Source organism: Giraffa tippelskirchi, chromosome 10 (genome assembly GCF_054371585.1).
Source record: "Giraffa tippelskirchi isolate mGirTip1 chromosome 10, T2T-mGirTip1v1.2.pri, whole genome shotgun sequence".
NCBI classification, from domain to species: Eukaryota; Metazoa; Chordata; class Mammalia; order Artiodactyla; family Giraffidae; genus Giraffa; species Giraffa tippelskirchi.
This window is the reverse complement of record NC_137284.1, coordinates 95,757,990-95,772,537: the sequence shown is the minus strand read 5'-3', so window position 1 is coordinate 95,772,537 and position 14,548 is coordinate 95,757,990. Positions and strand designations below refer to the sequence as shown.

Genomic DNA, 14,548 nt, shown 5'->3' with positions numbered 1-14,548 from the left:
ATCAAGTCTTGTGTGAGAAGAGACTTTCTGTACTCTCCATCCATTAGTACATGCCTAAATAACCTCATCAAAATCATGTTGTTGTTTCTCCATGATTTAGCATTTAAGGCACACCCTGGCACATCTTGAGCCTACAAACTTGTCAATTAGATTTATATAAGACAAGCCATAAAGCAGATTTTCCAGCCACTAGTTTTTAATCTTTGGAAGGGCTATAGACTCCTTTAGGAATCCAGTGAAAGCTATGGGTATTGCTATGAATGAATTGTGTCACCTCTAAAGAGATATATTGAAATTTAACCCCTAGATCCTGGGAATATGATGTAATTTGGAAATAGGGTCTTTGCAATCGGTTAATTTCAAGGTGAGGTAATTAGAGTGAGCCCTAATCCAATATAACTGATACCCTTATACAAAAGGGAAATCTGAGCGCAGAGACAGGGCTTCCCTGCTGGCTCAGCAGTAAAGAAGTCACCTACAATGCAGGAGATGCAGCAAGAGCCAAGAGTTCGATCCCTGGGTTGGGAAAATCCCCTGAAGAAGGAAATGTCAACCCACTCCAGTATTCTTTCCTGGGAAATCCCATGGACAGAGGAGACACAGAGACATGTATAGAGGAAGACAATGTGAAGACACAATGTGAATACCTTCTAAAGCCAAGGAGTGCCTGAGACCACCAGAAACTGGAAAGAGGCTTGAAACAGATTGTCCCTCACCACCTTCAGAAGGAACCAACCCTGCAGACACCTTGATTGCAGACCTCTAGTCTCCAGATCTGTGAGGCCAAAGTTTTCTATTGTTTAAGCCACCAAGTTTATGATCGTTTGTTGCGGCAGCCTCAGGAAACTTATCCAGATACTCTCTAGAAATAAAAGCCCTTATCAACTTCCACAGCTCTTCATGTAATTTCAGGGTGTTCACAGATCCATTGAAGCCCAGTCAATAATTCCTGCACAGATGCTATAAAATTCCTGGGCCAAAATCCCATGGGATAAGGCAAAGAAAGAAGAGAGGAAAAAAAATTGGCATCAGCTACTGTTCGCTATAAGTTTGTCCCTTCACCAGACGCTTGACATTTATTTCCTTGAACCCTCATAACCACTTCATGAAGTCGATGTTAGGATCCCCATTTCAGAGAAGAGGAAATTGAGACCCTGAGAGATTTAACTTCATGCACAAATTCACATATCTAGAGAGTGGCTCTGCTGGGAATATGACCTGAGTTTGTTTTACCCTAAAACCAAAGCTTTTTCCATTCTTGCCCTGCCTCTGAGCATGAGTGATATGTGAGATCCAAAGCACATGATGTGTGGTTTCCGGGGCTGTAAGGTTACAGAGAGACCAGGGTTATGCATGTGTCAGTGGCTTCGAGGGAAATAGGAGAATAGCTATAAAAAAAAAGCCATTTGTTTTAACTGCTTTCCTTCATTGTTTGACATTATAACTTCTTTTGAACTAAGGATTTTGGCATAGAAAGATTTTTGCTTTTGCTTGGCAAGGATAGAGACAACAAAGGATTAATTAAGTCAAACCGATGATGATAATTATCAACAGACACTTTAAATTATGATTTTCAGGGGTGGAACAGTAGTGTGGCTGAGACAGCAGAGCAAAAGAAAGTCAATCTCTCATTCATCAAAACACATTTTTTGATGACCCACTCAATGGTACGCTCCATGTTCTGTGGAAAAAGTCTGGCCACATGGAGCCTTGAATCTAGAGGGGGGGAAACCAACAGTTACATCAGTCAATACAATAAAGTAAAATGTGTCTGATAAGCAAAGAAGAGTAAACAATAAACAGTAGGGGTAACTGCTGGGTCTAAGTTTACCTCAAAGTCCAAGTAGTGATTATCCTGCTTAGGGAGTAAGAGAGAGGTGATTTCAGGCAGAGGTCCTGTGCAAAGGTCCTGCGGTAATGGAAAATATAATACATTTGAAGACCTGAACCCAATTCATCACAACCTCAATGTGGAATGTGAAGTGGAAAAAATAATGACCCCAAGGGCTGTTTGGAAGCTAGGTCATGAACATGCTAGCAGCTGTGTGATGGAGACTGGTTTCTCCCAGAGAGCAGGGGGAGGTCAATAAAGATTGGCAGCAGAGGAGGAGGTGTTGGAGAGAGGGCTACTGGGCTCTCTTGAGTCTCTGTTACTTCATAGTAAGAGATAATAAGGCCATTGTGAAGACTCAATGAGTCATTTCATGCAATACTCTTAGAATCGTGTTCCAGAAGCATCAGCTTTTATATCATAACAGTAATATGGGCCAGATGGGGGGAGCCCTATTACTGTCAGGTGCTGCATTCTAAACACCATGCCTTTCATTCCACCCATTTCCAGAGAACTCCTCAGAGGCAGGTGCCATGGTGATGCTTTGATCCTAGCCCCCGGAACATACACAAGTTTCCAACAGGTTTGTCCTATTCCACCTTGGTCAGAGAGCAAGGTTTTTCCTCGTATCATCCTCAGACAAGATCTGCAAATCTCCAGGTCTATGGAAGGCAGGCTGTCCAGGCTTTGTATCAGGGAGGGGCAGCAGGCAGAGTCCAGGGTACTGGACACTCACATGAACTGCAGGCCAATGGCCCTGGCAGGCCCACCCTCCTTCTCAGTTTGCGGCCCACCAAGGCTTATTTCGTTTTTGGGTTGCTTTGAGATGGTAGAGACTCACCCCAGAAGCATGCATCAGAATCTTTATGCCATACACCTCTTTGTCTTACAGCTTTGAAAAAACCTAGAAGCTTTGGTGAGGCCTATGGCTGGTAGTACTTAAAAATAATACACCGCTTCATCACCATAGAAAAATCCCAGGAAATTCAGTCCACTAGAAGACTTCACTTTCATCTCCTTATATGCAGTTTTAGAGACTTACTCAAAATACGTGCGGGTGTGAGTGATAGCTCTTCCAAACATGCAGGCTGTGGGACATGAGAGTTAAGGTCACGTTCATGCTATTCTTATTTCCTGCCACCAGGCCTCTGAGGGTGAGGACAGAAGGCCTAGATTACATGGCTACCAGAGAAAACAGACTCTCTTTGTTCAGAGAGTTTCTTGTCATTAAAGACAGAACCTCATACATGCTGAGTATCCACCATGCTCAGGGACCTGTTGTAGTTGTTGGCTCATACATCATCTTTTACTCTATTAAACTTATGAAGTAATTATGATTCTCATTTTTACTGCTATGGAAAATACAGCCCAGAAAGGTCTATAGATCAGACCAGATTTTCATATGCGCAGTTTCACTCAAAAGTCAACAGACTCCCTGTACCCTCTACCCCATTGTAGGAAGAGCCTGACGTGTGAAGCCCAACGCTAACACTACCTGGCTCTATGACATTGGACAAACTACTTAATCTTGCTGTGCTTCCAATTCCTTAACTATAAAATAAGTAATAAAAAATATTCATCTAACAAGACTGCATTGAGTTAAATGAATTAGTATTTGTGAAATACTTAGGATGGTGCCTGATGATTAATTAATGCTGTAAACAAGTTAGCCATTACTATTATCGTAACTGGAAAGAGAGCAAAATCTCAACATCATCATGAAACAGAGCAGGATTTTATGGTCCTTGCTGCCCACCCTATCCTCACCCCATGTCCTTTGCCTGCCTTTTGTCTGTGGAAAACTTTAGCCAAAGAATAAGTTTAATAAGAGAAATGAGAAATGCAGAAACAAAGGAAAACAGTCAAATTTGTTTCTGTTTGAAACAGTCAAAATTGTTTCAATTTATTATTTGAAGCAAATAATAAATATATATAACCAAATAATAATATGTAACCAGATAATAATATATAACCAAATAATAATATAGTCATGAAGCATAGGCAAGGACATTTAGCTCCTTCTCAAGAACTAGATAATATTCTGAACCATATCCTGTGAGCTGTCTTATAACTACTGAAACCCCAGGTAGAAGAAGTTAACTACATGATGACCAGACTGTACCCATGACATGTGCCACCACAATTCCAAGAACTGGCCTCAAAGGAATGGGAACAAACGGACCCTGGAACTGAAGATTAACTGTACCTAAAACAACCAAGGTGATGCTGGTCAGACCACCGATGACCAATTTGAAGATGACTGTCAGAGCTGACTGCGCTATTTCTGCATATAACCCCCTCCTTCTGTCTGTAAAAGCTCTTGCCCCACTGGATGCCAGTGCGGGGGGTGAGGGGGGGAGTCAGCCTCTGGACAGATGTCTGCACTCCCCTGCAGTTGCTGGCATCTGAAACAAAGCAAACTTTCCTTTTCACCAACTTGGCCTGTTTACTGGCTTTTGAGCGACAAGCAGCCGAACGCTGTACCTTTCGTTAACGATCAGAGCAAAATAGGATATTGCCCAAAATCTCTGGTCTGAAAGTGTATACATAAAAATAAATATATATATATAAAAAGAACAAGACAAAGAACATTCAATACCCAGCCTCAATAGCTCATTCCAAGAAATCTTCCCTTAAAAGAAAAAAAAAGAAACCTCCAAAGCAGATACATGAGAAGTGTTGGTTTTTAAAAATTGTTTTCCAGTAAGAGCTAATTCCTTTATTTGCATCTCTCACACCCCCTCGCATTTTCCCCATAGCATAATTAAGGATCTGGATGAACTGGATAATACCATTTTAGTCCCATGATTATCTGCCATTGTTATTGGCATCCTGAGGTAGAGCGAATCTAGAGAATTTTAAAGGAGTTTTACAGTCATTAAAATCTTCAGCCTCAAATTTTATTCAGCTTATCCTCAGCTACAACTGGGATAATGAAAAGATAAGGATTTTGTGACATTCCTTAACAGGCTTACTCAGTAAATCCTAAATTGCTGCTGTGGGTAGGCACCCAGAACTTTCTATAAGCTTTTCTCAGAGTTTGTTGTTCTGTGAATTAACTTCATTTAGCAAATCTATACTGATCATTTATCTGTACAAATAACTATGGAGAATTAAAAAAAAAAAAAAGTTGAAGACCAGACTTGCTCTTGAGGAAGAGCAAGTCTACCTGGGAAACCATGAACTGGTCTCACATTAAAAGTAGTATGTGACTGTCCAAGTCTAGCTGGGATGTTAGGATGGCATCAAAATAGCTCTCATACACTGGCTGAAATGTGATTGAAACTATCACAGCATAATTTCACTTTTCAACTCAGATTTTTGCCAATCCCTCCCTCCAAAAAAAGAAAAAATTCAAATGACTGCTTGTCCTGCTCGCTTCTAGGCCAGTGGTTCTCCAAATATATTCTCCTGAATATGTGTGTTTTAGAGATAAGAGGACCCAGCGATTCCATTGCCAGCAAACGGAAGGCTCCAAAATTTTAATAGCCCATCAAGTTGAGTTAACACCTTTGATAAAAGTTACAAAACTGATACTAAGAAGATTGCCCCAACTCTCAAAGATGAATCAAAGGAGTTTTCTTTAAAAACTAACGTGGAGCCTATGCCAAGAAATGGTCAGGTTATTCATTAAAACCTAAAAGTGTCACGGCTAGACTATAAGAATTTAGTTGGAAATTTTTTTAAAGTTGATGACGCTAAATGATCATCTTAATTTGGGATGAGAATGGAGGGAGAGTGGCTTAAGAAACTTTGGAAGGCTCTTAACTTCATATCACAAAATGCTCTCTAGAAATTCACCAAAGTACAGGTCAGCTGCTGTGCATGAGTCTTTATTCCATTATCAGCCCTCAAACATCACTGGGAATTATAAACTTTTTAATATTTATCAATCAAAGAAGGTGAAAATGGTGGTATATGGCTTAACTTGCACATCTTTGATTACTACTGAAGTTGGACATTTTAATATGTTTCTTAGACGTCTGTCTTTCTTATTTATGAATTATCTACTTATGTCCTTTGCTTATTTCAGTTCAGTTCAGTTGCTCAGTCATGTACAACTCTTTGCAACCCCATGAATCGCGGAACGCCAGGCCTCCCTGTCCATCACCAACTCCCAGAGTCTGCCCAAACCCATATCCATCGAGTCGGTGATGCCATCCAGCCATCTCATCCTCTGTCATCCCCTTCTTCTCCTGCCCCCAATCCTTCCCAGCATCAGGGTCTTTTCCAGTGAGTCAACTCTTCACATGAGGTGGCCAAAGTATTGGAGTTTCAGCTTCAACATCAGTCCTTCCAGTGAACACCCAGGACTGATCTCCTTTAGGATGGACTGGTTGGTTCTCCTTGCAGTCCAAGGGACTCTCAAGAGTCTTCAATGAAGACTAATGATTAATAAAATGTCATATTTTGTAGGAAATGTTGTAAATGTTTTCCTCGATTTGTCATTTGCCTTTTAATCTTCTTTATGTTATTATATTATTTATATATGTAATATTATAGTCTATTATATATAATATAGAGTATTATATATATTTTGTGTCAATGTTTATATAGACAATTTTATATAGTCAATCTGTTTCTTTCTCTCTCTTTTTTACTTAAATGCTGGAATCCAAATCAGGCTGTTTTCATATATTTTATTTTAGTATTCTTTTAGAAATCCTGGAGCGGTTTTATACTGTTTTAATATCCATGTCTTTAATGCACTACAATTTATTTCAGTGCATGGTATGGGGAAAACTACAGCTATATTTTGTTTCTCAATAAAAGAATTATTTTCCCAATACTTTTTTAGTAAGAAAACCCATCCTTCCCACGGGCTTATGATGCTTTATTTTGAAATGTTAAATTTGTGTGTCTCTTTCAAGACTATTATGCCTAATGATTTATATGTGAATTCGACAGTCTGTCCAATGTTTTATCTAACACTTCATTTTATAACTAGCATTTCATAGGGAAAGTACACAACTGTGCTTCCTTTTCTTCTCTAGCCTTGATTTTTTATTTTTCCAAGGCAGAATTTAAAATTATTTTGTCAAACTGCAAAGGAAAATATTTGGAGTTTGAATTAGATTTTTAACCCCCATTTTAAGTGGAAAAATTTATAGACTGCTGAGTAGGTAATTTCAGGAACTGATTAAAATTATTATATACTGCTGCACATTTATGAAGTTTTTGTATCTTTTTTAGCATATAGTTTCCACAAATTTCTTGTAAGGGTTATTTCCAGGAGTCTTTGTCTTCCTGATGCTAGTGAGTTATAATTTTTGCTCTCATTTTATTTCTGATTATGTCTATTATTTTTTTAAACTATTGATTGAAAAAAAATTCACCCTCAAAATATCTTCTGTCTAAACAGATGTTCAACTGAGTAACGACAGGCCGGTCTCCCTAAGAGGCAGACACATTCAGTTTACACATTCAGTTTACAGTTTACAGACACATTTACAGTTTACAGGCAGACACATTCAGTTTACAGTTTCCCCATGTGCACAGGGGAAAGTGAGCCTCTGTTCAGAAGCTGTGCACCTGCTTTCCATAGTGCCAGCCTATATCTTTCCTCACACAAGATGAATTTATTGCATACTGATGCTGAATCTTTTCATAATGAGGTGCTTCTTGACATTGAGCTTCTAGTTAAAGTGCACCTCCTCAAAGAGGCCTTCCCTGACTATCTCCATCTAAAGTGGCTATTTATTCACTCTACTTCATCACTCTTTTTTGTCTGTATAGTTCTCTTCACTCTCTGGCTTTTTCAATGGTCTGTCTGTTGCCTGCCCACTCACCAACACCAGAATGGAAGCTCCTTAAGGACAGGACCTGGCCTGTCTTCTCCTTCACTGTATCCCAGTACCTAGAAGAGAATCTTATGCATAGTTGCATCTCAGTAAAGCTTAATGATTAAATGAATTCCTGAGAATATGAACTGATGATGCTTCTTCAGTCTGAAAACCACAATCCCAGGACCCTTTTCTCTCTCTGGGAACTTCACATACTGTTAACAATGGCCCACAGCCTGTCCTATTTCACTCTTGGCTGCTGTTAAAAATAATATTGTTCTTGTTGTTAGCCACTCAGTCGTGTCAGACTGTTTGTGATCCCATGGACTGTAGTCCACCAAATTCCTCTGTCCATGAATCCTCCAGGCAAGAATACTAGAGTGGGTAGCCATTCCCTTTTTCAGGGGGTCTTCCAGACCCAGGGACTGAACCCAAGTCTCCTGCATTGCAGGCAGATTCTTTACCATCTGAGACACCAGGGAAGCCCCAGAAATAGTATTACCTGTAATTAATTCAGGAAAGTGATGTTATTGAGAAGTGGCATGAAAATATAGGATGAAACGATGACTTTGGCTACTCCAGAAATATTTTCCCACTGTGGAGATACCTGCTGGCTTTCTGACTGATCAGAACAGACTTTTGGCAGAAGTAGTAATAGTGGTGAGAACATTTCCTACCTTATTCCTGCCTGCCTGTTGCTTTTCAAAGCTTAGGGGCAGAATAGTCTTGGCCATTACTCAGCTAACCCCTCTGATGGCTAATTAGTGATCATTCTTGCAGATTGATAAACTGTTGATGGATTCTTCCTGTTTCTAGCACTATTGTAGCTTTATATGTTTGTTTGTTTATTTAAATGGACACTTGACCATGAAGTCGAGGGAAAGATAAGAAGGTTCCACCACAACCCAGAAGTCCACAGGCAGTGCTGTTGATTAAACAGAGATGATGTTCATGGTTTTCCATTCAGCTCGTATTCAAAACTGAATGTAGAGAACTGTGTTCGAATGTAATCATTCAGTCTTTTCCTCATTTAATAAACATGACTTTTATAAGTAATGTTCTAACAACATATACCTAGGAAGTCAAATAACAGTTAAAAATTGTTATCAGTTGTCCTCTTAAGTCAAGGACATTGATATGAACCTCAGTGTTCTCATTTATGAGATGGGAATAATAATAATAAGTTTCTAGCTCAAAGATTGTTGCAGAGATTAAATGAAGTAATCAGTATAAAATTTTGAATAGAGACCCTACATAAAGTACTGGTTACTATTCTTTAAGACTGAGGTTGATACTATTTTAGTCTTATGTATCCTTCATATATTCTGTGAAAAACAGCAAGAACTACAAGAGCCACACTTATTAAGAGAAAGTCACTGTTATCTTTAAAAACTAAGCTTATATTATCCCTCATGGTACCTGAGTATGGCTAAGAGTGGGTACATTTCTGCCTATGGGTGTGAAGCAGTGGAGAATGGGCAGAGGTATCCCAGAGAGCAGGCCAGCTAGTGGATCTATGAGCACATAGTAGGCGCTGCCTTCATGGGCCACCTTAGGTAAGATCCTTAGAAGATTTATACAGTCATAAAGGGTTGATTTTGTTGGTCCGTGAAGGGTTGGTCAGACTCTCAGGGGAAAGAAACCAAACGTAGGACATATCATCTACCATTTTGAGGGCCTATTACCTACAAAGTCATTGACTACATACTTTATACTGTTTCATTCAATCCTAACAAAATCCTTTAGTAGACACAGAGAAAATTCAGGCTCATAGAGAGTTGCAATAACTTGTCCAAGGTGATAAGGGACCTAGTCAGCATTTGAACTCAAGTGTGTATAATTTCAGGGCTTTCTCAGTGGCTCAGCAGTAAAGAACCTGCCTGCAATCCAGGAGCTGTAGGAGATGCAGATTTGATCCCTGGGTCAGGAAGACCCCCTGGAGGAGGGAATGGCAACCCACTCCAGTATTCTTGCTTGGAAAATCCCATGGACAGGGGAGCCTGGTTAGCTACAGTCCATGGGATCACAGAATCAGACATGACTCAAGCAACATAGCATGCATGCTTGTATACTTTCAAGCCCATTTCCTTTCTGTTATATTCCATAGTCTCTCTCAGAAACTGACAAATACTAAGCAACTTAACTTCGTTGAGACAGGCATATAAGCTAGAATGGCAATGCATTATTTTACAATGGTGCTTTGAATCTTTTCAGTGAGTAGAATACTTGCCTGTGATAACAAATTATTTGAGAAGTAAAATTTCTAATCAGAAGGGAATCCACCTAGTCTGGAGGAGTAATTCTTCTTGGCCACAGAGTTTATTGAATTATGCCTGATCCATAGGCCTAGTTAAATATTTCTCTTCTTTTTGGGTGTTTCTGTTCATGCAGGTTGGCTATTGCTCTGAAGAGCCAAGGTCTAGGGTAGATGGTATTAGGCACCAAGGCAAATGCCTTCCTCCTGTGTCCTTGCTCCCGTTCTCTGCTGCCAGAGGGTCTAATGTGTTGCCCTTTGGCTGACCCAGGATGATAAGATCTACTTGAGTTGGGATTGGTAGTAGAGTAGACACACCTAGTAATTTACCCTGCTCTGGTTTGTGGCTTCCTTGGCCTCTACTTCCTCTGCTTGATCTCGCCTAATTCCCCAGAGTCCTACAGAAGTACTTGGGGGCCAGAGTCCCAGCTAAATAATGGTGATGGTTCACTTGGCTCTGTCTTCTGAGCATGCTCCTCTATGGATCCTTGACAAGAGAGGGAAGTAAAATCTGGATATTCATGGATTTTGCCCAAAGTAACAACACATGATTTTAATCTCACAATTGTCCCCAGTGTTCTCCAGATATCTGCCAGATTCCATAGTTTTCTCTCCTGCATGCAAACAGTGCCAAATCCTTGGTCTTAGATTCCCTAACTAAATTCCACATAAACCAACCTCCTTCTGCTAAACCACTTTGTCTTCAGACAAAATGAGAACATGCTAGTGTTCTTTCATATCGGCCCAGTTTCCACAGCATCTTAATGAAATAGCATTCCAATGGCAATCTTGCTTTAATAGGACTTCATGATTTCTCCAGTTTTTCAGCCCTGAATATGCAGACCTTCTCTTTCCATGGCTTAAATCTCTAAATAACTCTTATTTATTGGTCCTATGTTTTCAGTCACAGAGCTTAACCTTATTTCTGAGTTTGGAAGCAATTAAGTTTAGCCTATTTGTATCTGACTTCATTAAGTAAATTAGCTACTAACATTCTTCTAGAGATACATGGATCTATCTAAATAGAAAAATTATTAAATAGTTTATTTTTGAACAAACTGGTCATACCAAATGGTTATATATGGCAAGAATCTGGGGAAATTTTTATCTGCATTCTAGGAGCACCCACTGCTAATACTTTTTTTAAAAAAATCTATCATTCGTATATTATTGGAACTAACTGAATCATCTAAAGACTTGTTTCCCCCTCTTTCTAACCTTTAATCCAGGAAATGCAAAGTTCTCATGACAGAACTAGAAAGGTAAGGGGTTTAGAAAGAGTAAAATAGATTCATGAGTTTTTAGAATTGTATGATAATCCATTTTTAAATAAGAACTATCTACATAATAATATAATTTCCACACAATGTTAAACTAAGAAGTGTCCTCCAAAGTTCAATTGCTACACACTTGAACACACCAGAATACTGAACTTTAGTTGTTCTGACAAAGTAAAAGTCATTTTGAATTTTTTGAACTGAAAAAGCAAAGACAGTACTCCCCAAACTAGTAGACTCTCTCATTCAAGCTGTTTTCCTTTATCATTAAATGACAACGTCTACTATGAGGTGCACAGATCCACAGACATGGAAATAATTCTAAATTTCTGACAAAAGAGACCAATGTTTAGTGGCTTAGGAAAGAACATTCAGTTTGGAAATGCTGTATATTAGGATGACTTAATAGAGAGACATATGAAAAGAAAATCTCTAAGGTGCTGCTCCAGTATGGCTTAAACTGTTCCCATGCTTATTTATCAATATATATATATCAGTAACTTTGGATTGAGAATTTATGATGATATATCAAATGGTTTCTCCTTCCCCTTTCCTCCTTCTCCTCCTATTCTTTTATTCTTACCCTTATTCTTACTCTTCAATTATCTTTGCTGTTTGCGACATAGATTGAGTGAGCTAGAATTTATTGGATTGCTATAATCATGATATTTTTTATATTAGACGCATAAAGATCTAAGCAACGCCTTTAATGTCAAGCTACCAGAAGTACTGGGGTCCATCTAAAATCTCTGCAGTGCTATTGTTTGCTTTAATATAGTGTGAGTTATGGCAATAAGAACACACGTGGTTGCTGATCTGATTAAAACTGTTAAGTGAGAGAAATTTAACCAAAAAGACACATCATGAAAGTGTACACCTTTGTTGGGTTTGAAACACCACTTTACTCACTCCTGTGATGCCCATGTGCACTATAGGTCATTAAAATTTCCTAAGGTCTTGCAAGACAGATCAGTTTGTGTTTTCACTTTTTTATCCCCAAGCCCTTGGAGCAGCCAGAGCTACTAAGGAAAGGCCACTTAATACTTTAGAATCAAAATGTTTTGTAAAAGCAAAGGACCCTTATAATAAGATACTAAATTGCAACTGTTGATCACCCCTGCCAGTCAACTAAAGTGATCACAGAATGTTTCAGAAATAACTTTTATCTTAGTCTTTTTCTCATCAAAAGTTTTCAATTTAGCTTTTACACAACTTTGTTTTTCCTGGAATTTAACTGTGTTAAATTTTGCAGTAGAATTTAATGGAAAACTTAACTTTGCTAAGGGTACTCGTTCCATAAGATAGGACAGCTATACCTATCCACAACAAAGGTACCACTTCTGCCACAAAAATGAAGCAAAATCAAGAGAACTTAAATATCTATTTCATATAACCCCCCCCCCATTCCAAGACTATACTGTTAACCAAACAAGTTTGTATATTTAGTTAACTTGGAATTTTCCAATAGTTTAGGTTGATGCCTTCTGGTTGGGAAACTATGTTTCCTTTCTCCAGGCTGAGAAAACTAATTAACTAGGCTGAGAGGTTATTGAATAATATACTGTAGATTTGAAAAACCATTTCACAAGAAAACCTTTGACTTATTGTGGCTTTCTTTAGTTTTCTTTATTGATATTATAGAGCTCAAGTGAAATTATAATGATAGCAGTCATATTTTAATAAGAAGAGTACTTGTCTTATCATCAAAAAGTACCCCAATGAAGGAAAAGAACACTTAACTATCCAATTTGAGCAAATGGTATGTTAAAATAAATATACAACATACCACTGAGAATGTTATAGCTGCAACCGAAGCGTAGCACACACAAACACGTATACTTAGATTACCCGAATACCAAGAATGCTGTGTGTGTGCATTCAGTTGTGTCCGACTTTTTATCCCATGGACTGTAGCCCACCAGGCTTCTCTGTCCTTGGGATTCCCCAGGCAAGAATACTGAAGCAGGTTGCCATTCCCTTCTCCAGGGGATCTTCCCAACCCAGGGATTGAACTCGCATCTCCTGCATTGTAGGCAGATTCTTTATCATCTTAGCCACCAGGGAAGATGTATCCACTGCCAATTATATCCCACTTCTTGACTGTTGAAAATATATTACACTTCTCATCTTTAAATAGGAGATAAATACGGTAACTGTGTTAATATTTGCCCTAATGAAAGCAATATGAATTTTAAAATAGCGATATAAAAGTGTCATTCTCCCTGAATAAAATATACTACAAATTATAGCCCAATGTTTTTTCTGTACATGTTCCTGAACTAATAATTCTGCTTTAAAACAAATAAAAGTATATTTCAGTTGTTATCATTCTAGCAGAGTTCTCAAAAGATTATTGAGGCCATTCCCTGGCAGTCTAGTGGTTAGGACTTTGTGTTTTCACTGCTGTGGCCTGAGTTTAATCCTAGATCAGGGAACTAAGATCCTGCAAACCACGCAGCACCGCCCTCCCAAAAAAAAAGATTGTTGATACTAGGATATCCATGTATAAAGTTAAAGTTAAGTTTATTTTTTTTAAGAGCTTTCCACTCATAAGGCCTTTAAATCTCACAAATTACTCACAAGACTTTGGTTGAAGAGGCTCATAATCTCCTCCAGCTGAAGTCATTTTTCATCAATAAGAAAGGCAAGGATGCCCTTCCTGCATCTGAGATGCCTTCAGTAGATGGACGAAAACACAGTCTACACACTTCAAAAAACTGAAAGATACAATCGTGTGACATGGGTGACTATACCAGCAAAACAATTTAAAGTAACTGAGGGGACACTGAGAGATGGAGTTAGTAAAGAAAATCCAGCAAAGAGTGAGTACTGAGTTTTCAAATGGTGTGGAATTTAGCTTGATGGGAAACTCAGTACTTCACAGGAAATCTCCTCAGAGATCTAAACTTTCTGCCCTTTTAATATTTAAATAATTTTATATTTTGAATACTGGGTCCCAGTCTTAGGAAATGCAACATTATCTCAATTTGCAAAGCCTCTGACAAGAAAGTCACCCTGATAATCAGAGCATTTGGGAGCAGAAAGGCCAGGCCCTCTTGACTCCACATGAGCCAGTGGGAGAGGGAGGGATGGCTCTGTGCCCAGGCAGGGCCTTCAGAGTCAAAGGCCAAGGTTAGAGAAGACCCCTGTGCTTGCATGGATCCTGGCAGTTTGCCTTGGGAGGGGTGGAAGGAAGTTGCTGTGATGTAATATAAAAGGTCAGAGACACAAGGCAGAAGGTCCACAAAGTGAAACCCAACCCTGGTCCTGATCCATGTCAGGACTATGCAGATAAGTGAGGCATCGGATGCTCCTCTCTGTTAATAGGAACCAGTCCCTGCCCTATTCGAGAGTCCTCTTTTTTTTTTACTCTTCTGGCCACTGGAGAATTTTATACAAGATT

The 14,548-nt window shown here is 39.0% G+C and overlaps 2 protein-coding genes across 4 annotated transcripts in view; one reads left to right on the top strand and one right to left on the bottom strand.

The window, feature by feature from the left end:
* Nucleotides 1–14,548, bottom strand: part of EPDR1 (ependymin related 1) — a 60,574-nt gene that overhangs the window by 11,496 nt on the left and 34,530 nt on the right. The window contains exon 4 of one of the 2 annotated variants that reach the window (XR_014067295.1): nt 13,726–13,862. Coding sequence is in view for 1 of the 2 variants with exons in the window: in XM_081536009.1 (XP_081392135.1) it covers nt 13,778–13,862 (85 nt within the window). In the remaining variant the exon portion in view is untranslated. Of the gene's footprint in view, nt 1–13,643; nt 13,863–14,548 lie in introns of those variants that run through there. The other variant, XM_081536009.1, reaches the window with a different exon arrangement.
* Nucleotides 1–14,548, top strand: part of LOC145524193 (uncharacterized) — a 190,216-nt gene that overhangs the window by 171,437 nt on the left and 4,231 nt on the right. The gene's annotated exons all lie outside the window — the stretch shown is intronic.